Raw genomic sequence first — 12,626 nt, forward strand, 5'->3', positions numbered from 1 at the left:
TCCCTGTAACTTTTAACAACCTTAAGATGAAAATCCAGCTCTACCTTCATGCAAGGATTTTGTTGAGAGCAGCTGATCAAGAACTTGCCCAGACTTAACTTTCTAGCACAAGCATCCTTCCATTGTTTTATCACATTGGAGTCTTTTATTTTTATATTGGGGTTCATAGAACGGAATGAAGTGAGAAGCAAGCTGCCAGTGCACAAATGTACATCATATCCAGGACTTAATAAAGTTTGACTGATTTAGTAACAAAGAGTTAAGTTGCCCATCTTTTTTTTTTCTTTACAGTACAATGCTACATACTTGTCTAAACACCCAAGTGGCTGGGCCATAACTATAGACCTTGTTGGAAAAAAAAAATAAAATAAAGCAGTTCTACAATATAGCAAGAATTAATTTTATTCCAATAGTGATAGTAAGTTCTGGAAAAAAAATAATAAAAAAAATACAGATTTCAAAATAGCTGTGAAAAACAACACTAAACAAACAAATACACCTTAAGCATAGCAAAAACCACACAGCACTAACTTCAGAAACACAGTCATCAGACTACTGTTTGTGTTTAGCTGGGTGTCTTCATGGGAGGAGGCATTAAGTTCAACACCAGAGTATTTTACATGTAGAAGATAGAGGGTAGGTATAATACAGTGGAAAGTGTGGCAGTGACACAGTAGGAAGATCCTAGGCTGCAGCAAGTGAGGATCTACATAAATGCAAGCACTGGGAGCACAGAAATAAAGGAAAGAAGCTGCTAACCTTTGGAAGGCCTCCACCAGGAATGGGTCACCAGTGCCAACACTTCAATGAGGTATGGGACGGGGTGCATCCAGTTTCTACCCCTTCCAGTCCCTCAGCTGCACTGCTTGCACCTGAGCTACCCTGAGTTGGCCTTGCATTTCTACCAGGCACTCAGTCACTGGTTCAAGCCCTGACATAGAATCACAACTCATTGCTAAAGGTTGCAAAAACAAATTCCACCCTGAAAACATACTAAATGCTATTCAAGTTACTTTCATATAAGTGGTACTGAGCTTCCATGGAGTACCTGACAGGTTGTACTGCATTATAAATGTTGAGGGCAGTTCCTGAAGCTCTTGAATTAAGATTTAAGTAACATTTACCAAGGAAACACTACGTGAGTGCAATGATTCATTCAAGTTCCCTCAATTAGTTTAAATCTCACAAAATGCAAGTTGAACATTTATGAGTTCTTAAATTAGGTATGTTCGATACCTGATTGACATCCATTCTCTTCAGATTCTCCAGCTTCCATTCTGCAAAGAGATAAGAGAGCACATGAACAGCAACTCCAAATAGATTTGAACAGGATAATTCAGTTGACATTTAATATCTTGTCGCCACTTTCTGAAAATTGGTGTTACTAAAGAAAAGTATAATTTGGCTTCAGGATGCCAGCTCAAGAGGGGTTACAGAGAGCACAACAGGCAGAAACAATAAAATGTATTTATTTTGCTTCACATTTTCTTTCACCCACCAGAATAAATTGCTGCTGGCAACTGCGACCCAGATCAGTAGAGGAAAGTCCAAGCTTTTCTTTTTCCAGTACAGCACAGAAAATAACACAATTTCCTGCATTGGCTAAAAGATCAAAACTCGATTTCAGGAGAAGAACTGCTTAATTTTGTTGTTGTTTTTCTTTTTTTTGAGGAAAGGGTTAACTCAAGGTCCCTCAAATACTGGTACAGACTAATACAAATACACTTCATGTTTGCCACACACAGTACTGGCTAAAACTGAGCTAAAGGGAAAAGTTCAACAACTTAGCAATCAGAACAACTACAGAGAAGACAGACAAAGCCAAACGTACAAACTCCTGAAGCTGTGGTGCATTATTCAAAAAGCTGGTTCAAAACAGCATTTTCCTGTTCACCATTAATCTCTAAGGAAACGAAGTAGTAGTTCTTTCTCTATGGGAGCAGAAAGCTATTTCAAAACAGAGTTTAGGAGGGTTATTTCTTCATGTCTTTTCCCAGTGATTAAATTAGGTAACCCAATACCTACAGCAACAATAGGAGCAAACAAACCAAACAAACAAACTAACAACCTCTGGGTTGTCTTGAATTAAAGTTTAAGAACAGGAGAAACAGATTTCATTGAAAGCAGTGGTAAAGCATAATGCAAAGTTCTGGCACACCCTCATTATTTTCCAAACAACAGTTTGCATTCAAATCCTAGGCTGCAATCTTTCTCAGACTTTCAGTATGCCCTGACTATATCAGACCCAAACCTAAACTGAAAATTAACCAGGAGGGGAAAAGTCTCTGATCTGAGTATTGCATGTATTCAAGTTTCAGCAATTAACTTGTAGCAATGCAAGCTGCAAGTTCATTGTTAATTATGTACTAAGAACATCCTGAACAGCAGCGATGCATTTTAACAACAGCAAGAAATAGTTAAAATGAGTTGCCATGGCAACAGAGGGGAAGTATTATCAGTATTAATCACGAAGTCTGTGTTAAACTTGCACCAAAGTGAGTATGGTTGTTTCCTTGTGCTTTCCAGAACCGGAAGCAGGGTTATAGTTATTTCTAGAGATATATTCTCAGATATATTCTTATTATATAAAAGCAATGCTTGTTTTCCTTTAGTAACATTTTCCAATCAAAAAGGTGATAAAATTATCCTTACACATAGATGGGCAAGAACGCTTGGGGCAAGAAGGAACTGCAGTTCTGCTGGAGAAGCTTCTGTTAAACCTAGGAATTTTTACATCTCTGCTTTCCTTACTCAGATATTTTCAACATGAAATGGATTTCAGACATGCCCGGGACCAGCAGCTATAACACATTAGATCCAACTGCTCCCAAGGAATGAGACACTTCTCCAAACTGACCAAAGTGGGCTACACTCCTGGAAATGAGACAGGGTAGATCTAGTTGTTGTCCTCGATTTATTTACTTTTATTGTTGTAGGTGTTTCAAGCTTGCTGTCCAGGTTTCTTGTATGGTATCTTGCCACACTACTACTGCAGCCCACTGAGCTGTTAGATGCAAACAATCTAAAGGAACTCCAGGGAAGTGCCAGTGCAAGAAGAAAGGCTAAGTATGAGGCTACATGAACCAAAGGAAATCTCACACAAAACCTCACACAAGCAGAAACAGCAAAGGGATACACTGAGCTACATCAGGTGAAGCAAATCAGGCTGAACTTCATCTGAAACAGGTAAGTCACAGAATCACCAAGGTTGGAACAGACCTACAAGATCATCCAGTCCAACCATCCACCAATCACCAGCAGTTCTCACTAAACCTTGTCTCTCAACACAACATCCAACTGTTCTTTGAAACCTCCAGGATTGGTGACTCTACCACCTCCCTGGGCAGCCTGTTCCATTGCCTGACCACTCTTTCAGAGAAGTAGTATTTCCTAACGTCCAGCCTGAACTTCCCCTGGCACAGCTTGAAGCCATTCCCTCTAGTCCTATCACCAGTTACACAAGAGAAGAGGCTGACCCCCAGCTCACTACAACCTCCATTCAGGTAGTTATAGAAAGCAATAAGGTCTCCCCTGAGCCTCCTCTTCTCCAGACTACACAATCCCAGCTCCTTCAGCTGCTCCTCACAAGGCCTGTGCTCCAGACCCCAGTCTGTAGATGAAAGCCACCATCACATTTTAAGGCTGCTGAAATGGTATTTCAAGGCCACCCAGCAGGGTCTGTGCTGAGGAGCTCTGTGTTTTCTCTGCCTTGAAGGGTCAAGCCAATAGCCAAATGGGTAATGCTGTGCATTGCCCACAGGATGCAGTTCTGCCATTGCAAATTTTTCCAAAACAATTGCATGGATAGCCTCAAAGGAAGGCAAAGCACAGGTGAAGGGACTGATAAGGAGACTGCTGTCATTCTGGAGCAGACACTGTGTCCCTCAGGCACCGAAGAAATACACTGATCATTGCATGACAAATTGGATGGACTGAGTCCTGACTGTCAGCACTGCCTCTGGGGGTATCTACCCTTGATGGCAATGATGAGAAAGAGACGATTCACTGAGCTGCCTAGAGCCTGTTTGCACAGAGCAGAGCCTAAGTTTGGCAACACTGAAAATACAGCGCTGCCGCCATGAACTTGTAACTCAGCACTTAGGAAGGATTTTGTCAGTAGAGGCAAGAACTGGAACACACCATCAGAAATATAAATCTGTCACTAGCATAGATGTGTAATGAAGCAATCTTGAAAATGTAGTCCACATCCACACATGGTGCCTTCTTTTCTCTTTTTTAAATGAGCAGAAGAGTCAATCCTAGAGAACTCTTCTTGAGATTTCTTTGCCTCTTTTTTTCTTACATACCTGGACTTTATGAAAAGATATAGGTCTGTAATTTAACAAAATAACTAAACTGAGCATCAAGTTCCATTTCAACAGTTTTTTTTCTTTACATTTGAGCTACATAGCCTACTAGAAGCTGTAATGTAATGACAGGAGTGTAATATGCTACCACAGAGTACTTGTAATGCAAAGAGAGATTAAAACTCTCATTTTATTCATACAAATTCAGAGCTCAAATAGAGATCGTTCCTGGCAATTAAGAACCTGTAACGAGTGTCTAAACCAAATTAACACCACGCTCTTCAGCTGGAAAGATGCAAAGCAAGTCTAGAACAAAGGGCAGCATCAGATGTTTGCCTTTAATAAGATCAAAACAAAGGAAAAAACAAAACAAAACACAACACCAAAACACCAGTACAAGGAAAATATGAAGCAGGCACAGCAGGGTGCAGGCATAGTCCTTGCTTTGAAGAAAACAAACATCTCCTAACAAGTGACAGCCAAGTCTCTTTTCCTATTGTATACCTAGATATCAGTTCAATACTCATATTTTTGAAGTGCTCTCACATCATTTTTATCGTTACTTCAAGTCAGACACTGATGTTTATACTAAAGTTAAGAGTAAAAACTGACAGTCATAAAAATCTGCTATTATGGATAAACAGAGACACTGAGAGTCCTTAGAAGTCTTGAAGATCAACTGTCATGGGCTCCAGACTCTACTGATTTTATTCTATTTTACTATTTTTCAGTTTTATCAGAGGTGTTGTTATTTGTAATAGAGATAAATGAGCACAATGTGTGCATGATCCACACTTGACAGGTCCAGTTTTATTTATTTCCAAATACCTTCTCATGAGTAGGTGGGATTAAAATCTGACATTTGAAACTATTTTTGCACCTTTTTTCTTTTCCAGTGTACAAAGGCCACTCCAAAAGTAATGCCTCCTATTTTATTGGCCCATGATGTCAGAGGCAGACGTTAGTGACAGGGCTACAGAGATTGAACTGGCCAACCAGTACTCCATTACATTTTATTGCCACGTGAGAAATGGCAGCAGAGGGGCAGCCTGACAGAATGGTGTCTGACATGGAAGTGCTGGTGAAGCAAAGGTGTGTCATCACATTCCTCCATGCAGAAAAAATTCTACTCATTGACATTCATCAACACCATCTGAGCACAGTGAGGTGATGGATGGTGCATTTCAGCAGTGGCGACAGCAACATGAAAGACAAGCCATGTTCTGGACAGCCATGCAGATTTTCACAAGCACAGCATGCAGGCTCTTCTGGAAAAAAATGCATAGCTAATGGTATTATTTATGCTGAAAAACACTGTTTCATAGCTAAGAATTTGCTCTATCAGATGGTGTTTTTATCCTCCTTATACCTGTTACAACTTCCATTAAAATAAATAGGAGGCATTACTTTTGGAGTAATCTACATACCTTGACAAAAAGTCCAGCAAAATAGGAAGTCATTACTTCATTGATCCCAAGTAACAACCTGAGAGAATCAAGGTATCTTAAGAAGGAGAAGGGAGAGTGAAACACATGAAAGCAGAAGAGCTAGTGCTTTTTATCATATCTAGTATTAGAATCCCAAGAAAATTCCAATAAGACGATACTTATTATGTATACAAAATATTAAATTTTATTTTTTAAAAAAAGTTTTAAATATGAATGTTTACTCTTCTTAAAGTACATAGGGGAAAAATAGAAGAGTCACAGTTTGTCATTGAGAAAGACTGTTTGCATTTCAACAACAGCCACAAGGATGAATGCAAGATAGGACTCCCCTGGCAAGTTCCCAGGGTACTACTGTGGAGTTAGCAAGAGGTCTTACACCATGACAACTTATCATGTTTCTATACAAATAGATTTTAACTTCCAGGTGTCTTCATAAATATTATATCTCCCCTGCAACCAAGTTTCAGGAGTGTAAATACTCTCCCATACCTAAAGTCCTCAGTTCCATGGCTCACAGGGCATTGCTCTGATATTATCTACACAGTTTTACCGTCCCTTCCATGTGCATGCATTGTCACTTTTTTTTTTTCCACACTTTTTTGCAAAAAGCAATTCATACTTAGAGTAATGGAACAGATGCTAGAGAAGCTTAACAGATATAGCTGTTGAACCTTATTCCATTCCACCAAAATCTCGGACTGTTTCATATTTTACATACCTTTCAAAAAATTGTCTTCAAAGAGCTGGGATGTGACTTTCTGTGGATAATTCACTCCAGCACCCCAGGCAATCAGTGGTGTTAAAGTCTCTGAGGGATGACCAGCTCCATGGGATCCTAAGACGCGCAGAAAAAAACAGTGTAAATTTTAAAATGCATACAGTAAAAAAAAATATAAGTTATATACGTATATATTTACGTATATAAACACACATACACAAATAGATTCTATTATACTATACTAGGATCCTCTTACAGAGGACCTATTCCAGCTTCTCAGATTTATTTATTTTTCCTTGTCACTAACAATGAGGGCAGAACTCAAGGGCCCACTTTGGGAAAGCTGCATAATTTGGGTCAAGCCTACAAAGCTACAATATTGAATGCAGGGGAGGGAGGAAGGAAGGAAGGGAGGGAGGGAGGGAGGGAGGGAGGGAGGGAGGGAGGGAGGGAGGGAGGAAGGGAGGAAGGGAGGAAGGGAGGAAGGGAGGAAGGGAGGAAGGGAGGAAGGGAGGAAGGGAGGAAGGGAGGAAGGGAGGAAGGGAGGAAGGGAGGAAGGGAGGAAGGGAGGAAGGGAGGAAGGGAGGAAGGGAGGAAGGGAGGAAGGGAGGAAGGGAGGAAGGGAGGAAGGGAGGAAGGGAGGAAGGGAGGAAGGGAGGAAGGGAGGAAGGGAGGAAGGGAGGAAGGGAGGAAGGGAGGAAGGGAGGAAGGGAGGAAGGGAGGAAGGGAGGAAGGGAGGAAGGGAGGAAGGGAGGAAGGGAGGAAGGGAGGAAGGGAGGAAGGGAGGAAGGGAGGAAGGGAGGAAGGGAGGAAGGGAGGAAGGGAGGAAGGGAGGAAGGGAGGAAGGGAGGAAGGGAGGAAGGGAGGAAGGGAGGAAGGGAGGAAGGGAGGAAGGGAGGAAGGGAGGAAGGGAGGAAGGGAGGAAGGGAGGAAGGGAGGAAGGGAGGAAGGGAGGAAGGGAGGAAGGGAGGAAGGGAGGAAGGGAGGAAGGGAGGAAGGGAGGAAGGGAGGAAGGGAGGAAGGGAGGAAGGGAGGAAGGGAGGAAGGGAGGAAGGGAGGAAGGGAGGAAGGGAGGAAGGGAGGAAGGGAGGAAGGAAGGAAGGAAGGAAGGAAGGAAGGAAGGAAGGAGTCGCTTGTTCAAAACATTTTGCCTATCCCTAAAGCATTCAGTAGAAATCAATAGTGAGTGATTTTAGCAATTAGGTTAGTGCCTAGAAATCACCTATCTCTCTGGTACCCAAATAATCATCAGACTTCCTTTTCCAAAACAGAAGATACAGAGCAACTGCCATTCTGCAAATTCATTTTTATGGCTTTAAAAGCCTGGTAGCAGACTAAGAACTGATGAAACAGCATTCTAGATTCCCTCCACGTTAACATATCAGATGCCAAAAGAAGAAAAAAAGAATATGTTTAGAACTATGACATCTCCATACCAGCTGTGTTGAAGCAAAAGCCACACAAGCTTGAAAGCAGCTTTGGTCACTGAATTCAGTGGGTGAGGTGCCACAGTGGGACTTAATCCAGTTTTGAAGGCAATGAGGTTGTTATATAAACTATGCTGATCTAAAAGGCTCTAAAACAATGCATATTATATTTTTTGTGCATGTGTGTAGACACACATCCTGTTTGTATATATATTTCAAACATTGTAGAGGACAAAGAATAATGCATTGGTTCAAGGGCAACTTTATTAAGAAATAACCGGGTATAAACTTGGAAATAACAGAGGCTGCCTGTGCAGCACCTACTATGACAGAACTGAAAAGCCACCTCTATGCTTAAGAGCGTACAAGTCTTGAAATAAGATTTCAGACACACTGAAATCCTTAGTAAGGTGTTTTGTGGGCTTGAAAGCAGCAAATATACCTTTTCACAGAGTCTGGGAAAAGAACAGATGGAGACCACACTTACCCATCCTTCAGGCATCACTTATTTCCTTCTATTATAGAAGGAAAGTACAATTTTTGGTGAGTTTTCATTTTAGTTGAGCCACCAACTCTATCAGCATTTTATTGAGATCAGGACTCCATTAACTCTGTAAAACAGACACAGCTGAGGGAGGCAGCTGTATCCATTCTCATCAGTTTAAAAGCCAGGTTTCAGCCTAATCCAAACTATACAGTAGGGGAAGAAACAATGTTCAGCTGGGTCTGTTCCCCAAACACATCTTTATCTTCAGGAGAAAGGGAAGAAGATAGTGATGCTTGTTTAGTTTGCTGCTCTCTGGTCCAGCACACATCACAACACTATTTATACAAGTAAGGTAGCAGGATCAGGTAGCCATGAGTGTGAAAATTCCTGTGCTGATGGTGAGAAAGCCCTTTTAGCTGAATCTTGAAGTCAGACTGGGAAAGCGAGTGATTTTTATTGACCTTTGCTAACAACCACAATTTCTTTAATCATGTAAAATTTAGAACATGTTCCCTTCTCTAAGGAAATCTTCCTAATCCTCTTATTTATCTAAATCTGTGCCCCATCCAACTCTGCAAATAGTCCGCAAAAGACCACAACAGCTGCTGATACTACAAACTTGAATAAGAAGCTACTGAAACAGCCTTCGGAAGACCAGCTATGGACTTAAGTATTAGGTTTGCTGTTGTATTCATTTAAGTCAACTTTAAAGTCACTGATGCTTCTGGCAGAAAAATCAAGCTTTCACTTCAGACAGAAAGTGACGACAAAACTATGACAGATCAGTAGTTCTTAAAGCCTGAAGACTTACTCCTGTCACCTTTTATTCCCCCTTCAGAGGTTTCAGTACATAATAAGCACACCTAGAATACTTTTTACCTTTTCTTCTTTTTTTTTTTTTTTAAATACAGGCCTACCTACTTGTGTATTAACCCAGGCTGATGCAGATGAAAGCTCTCTGAATACAGTAATATGACATCAGTCTATATTTACACATGTATCTGCTGAAAAGCACATAAGACACGCAGACAGCAAGCTGGTGGTGAATCAGCAGCACAGTATGGTAGGCAAGGACCCTGCACACTGGCCTTTGTTAAAAAGAATAAAGAGAGGAGATCCAGGAAAGGGATTATCCTTGTCTGGTCATGCTGGACATGTGAGACAGCCACTAGGTACTGCAGCCAGTTTGAAACTCCCAGAACAGAGTAGACACCTGGAAGAGAACCAATTGGAACAGGCCCAGTGGTCCTATCACAGGTGCTAGACTGGTCAGAGGAGCATTCTTACGAAGAGGGGCTGAGGTGTTGGGACTTGTCCAGGTGGGACAAGAGATGGCTCTGGGGAGGAATGGGAACCTAATAGCAACCAGCCTGTACCCCAGTGTAAGCAAGTTAGCAAGAAGATGGAGCTAGGATCTTGCTGTGCAACACGTAGAGGATAAGAGACAAAACGCATGCACTGAAACAAAGGGCCAGTTTGCATATGATGGAAGTTTTTTCCCCCTCCATGGGGGCAGGGAAGAAATAGAGGAGGCTGCCCAAAGGGGATATATAGGCTCAATCCCTTGAGATTTTCAAGGCCCTAATAGATAGAAGCCAAGCAACACCCTGCCTGATCCCAAAGCTGGCTCTCCTCTGAGGAAGTAATTGGACCTCCTAAGGTCCTCTTGATCATGTATCATATATATATATATATACACACACACATACATGATATATATATATATACACACACACATACATGATATATATATATATACACACACACACACTTGCACAAGTATACATGTATATTAAAAAATGACTACTTAAAAAGCTGCATCAGAATTTACATACTACAGCAAGTGACAGCCAGCTCAACAGTAAATAATAATCAGAATAAACTATTTTGCAGATGATAATTAGGCTGATTTTGAATAAATATGAATAGTTTTGTCATCTCTGATAAAAAGATGGCATGCCATCCATTTAGAAAATTTAAGATTTCACACACAATACGATGCTGAATTTTACCACATCTTAAGCATCCTTTGATTCAAAAGCATCCCAATTAATAGCTACAAACACAGCATAGGAGGGCAGACTTATTTTTGTTGGTAGCACACAAGGACAGGAATGTTCTTTAAATTCTTGGAGAAAAAAAATAAGGAAAAATATTTGTTTAAAGGAGTTCACCACAGGAAATCCTTCTCCTCCCCCATCCTATGTATAGTTATACTAGAATGGCCTCAAGTCACTCAGCAGCTATGGTTGTGCCCTCAGAAGCTAATAGCCTGGCTGAGCTGCCTTCTTCACTCCTGTACTTGCAGCTGCTCCTCCTGTTCTCCAGCACCAGTCTCTTCTAAAGGGATCCTATAGCAGCCCCTCCTTTCTGGTGTGTCTAAAAGCATAAATGGGAGGAAAGACGGCTCAAGGGAAGTTTGTCACCAGCTCCCAGATTCACCACCTTTCTCAGGCACTTCATAGCACAAAGTGGTAACTATTTCTTTTCCACTTAGGCTTGAACAAGATCTTGTGATGCTGCAATTAATAATGTGTGTACAACAGGCTTTATATGTACAGCTGTATGTATAAAAAGCCACCAGAAAATGACATATAGAAGATAAAAAACTTGAATAATAATGAATGTATCTAAATTTAAAATTCTTGGAATTTATTATACTCCTCACAAGCCTCTGTCAAAATATACGGCTATGTGGTCTACTGTTTGTTTTTACATTCTTCATATGATCCTAGCCTCCAAGAAGTTCCGTCGCTTGATATCAACAATAAGCAGAAGGAATGGTATGTCCATATGTGTTCACACATGTCCACCTGTGCTCCCCCATTTCATACCAATACATGTTCACATGTATGGTGTGTCTATGCTTGTTCAAGCGTGTGGAGTGTTCAATTCATATTCACACATTGCACAGTAACGCATGTTCTGGCACTTTTAGGTGTCTAGAGTGTTCACACATAACCCAGCTAGACACCATAGACTCAGCAGACTATCAAAATTTAAAAATGCTCACCCCAATCTGTCATTCCGTGGTCAGAAGTTAAGATATATGCAGTTTTCCCATCATCTCCATAGAAGCTTTCGAGCATTGAAACAACTTCCTTTACACCCTCATCAACTTTTCTAATATTCTCCTTGTATTCCCTGAAAAATAAATAAATAAAATAAAATGTTATTCGATTCCAGGTGGCTTTTGCATTTGGTATAAAAGTAAGTTATACAAATTATGTTCCATCCCTTGCTTTTATGCAACTTCACTCCTCACAGAACCTCAAGCAAATAAAAGGCATCCTAGATGTAAAATCTTTCCTCCTCTAAGTCTAGCATGAAAACCACACACTGCTGTTTGAAACTAACTACAGTCTCAATGGATTTTTATCATTATTACATATCTGACCTGTTCTTGACTGTAGACAATTTATTACCCAGAGCAATTAAGCAAATTTATGAGAGAGCATAGTGACAAGATAAGGAGAAACAGTTTTAAACTGAAAAAGAGTAGGTATAGATGAGACATAAAGAAGAGATTCTTCACACTGGCACAGACTGTCCAGAGAAGCTGTGGATGCCCCATCCCTGGAAAGCATTCAAGGCCAGGTTGGACAGGGCTTTGAGCAATCCGGTGGGACACGGCCCTGCCCATGTTAGAGGTGCTAGAACTGGATAATCCATACATGGCCCTCCAAACTCAAACCATTATGTGATTCAAAGTTAAGGAGATCTGGCCTGAAATTGTTCATAGACTACCCACAGATCCCTGAGTCTGAGACAGGGTAAACCAAGAAACTCATGTTTTCTTTTTAGAGACAGTGACAAGGATTAAGTTCTGGCCAACCAGTTTTCTATTTATTGCTGCTGCTAAAGTCAATTTGAAAACTTTATCTTTTAGTATCACAACAAAAGAAGAGCATGAGGAATGTAGCAAATATAAGCTTAGGAATGATGCAGGAAATCAGAACAAGGATTTCAGAAGCGTGCAAGGATCAAGAGAAAATAAAGGTACAAAAAGGTACATTCAATGCACGTGAAGACATAAAAGCAGAAGTTCTCAAATACCACACTTCAAGGTGAAACAATGATAAATACTGCTGACAATCTAAACTTTTTATTCAAATGCCTTGCAAAATCTAATCCACGGCTGACAAATTCTGGTATCAGTTCTTCTGAACTTACTGTTTTCTATAAATCTTTCTGCAAACCTTAGTCTTTCAGCTACATGAAACTCAGTAAGTGTTTAAA

At 40.7% G+C, this 12,626-nt stretch overlaps 1 protein-coding gene across 3 annotated transcripts in view; it reads right to left on the minus strand.

Annotated features, from left to right (window-relative positions):
• PIGN (phosphatidylinositol glycan anchor biosynthesis class N) overlaps window positions 1-12,626 on the minus strand; it is a 100,043-nt gene that overhangs the window by 59,403 nt on the left and 28,014 nt on the right. For all 3 annotated transcript variants that reach the window (XM_072327790.1, XM_072327791.1, XM_072327792.1), the window contains exons 7-9: window positions 11,401-11,531; window positions 6,474-6,590; window positions 1,237-1,277 (exon numbers count right to left, since the gene is read on the minus strand). In XM_072327790.1, the coding sequence (XP_072183891.1) occupies window positions 1,237-1,277; window positions 6,474-6,590; window positions 11,401-11,531 (289 nt within the window). The remainder of the gene's footprint in view (window positions 1-1,236; window positions 1,278-6,473; window positions 6,591-11,400; window positions 11,532-12,626) is intronic.

This window comes from Excalfactoria chinensis, chromosome 2 (genome assembly GCF_039878825.1).
Source record: "Excalfactoria chinensis isolate bCotChi1 chromosome 2, bCotChi1.hap2, whole genome shotgun sequence".
Lineage (NCBI taxonomy): Eukaryota > Metazoa > Chordata > Aves > Galliformes > Phasianidae > Excalfactoria > Excalfactoria chinensis.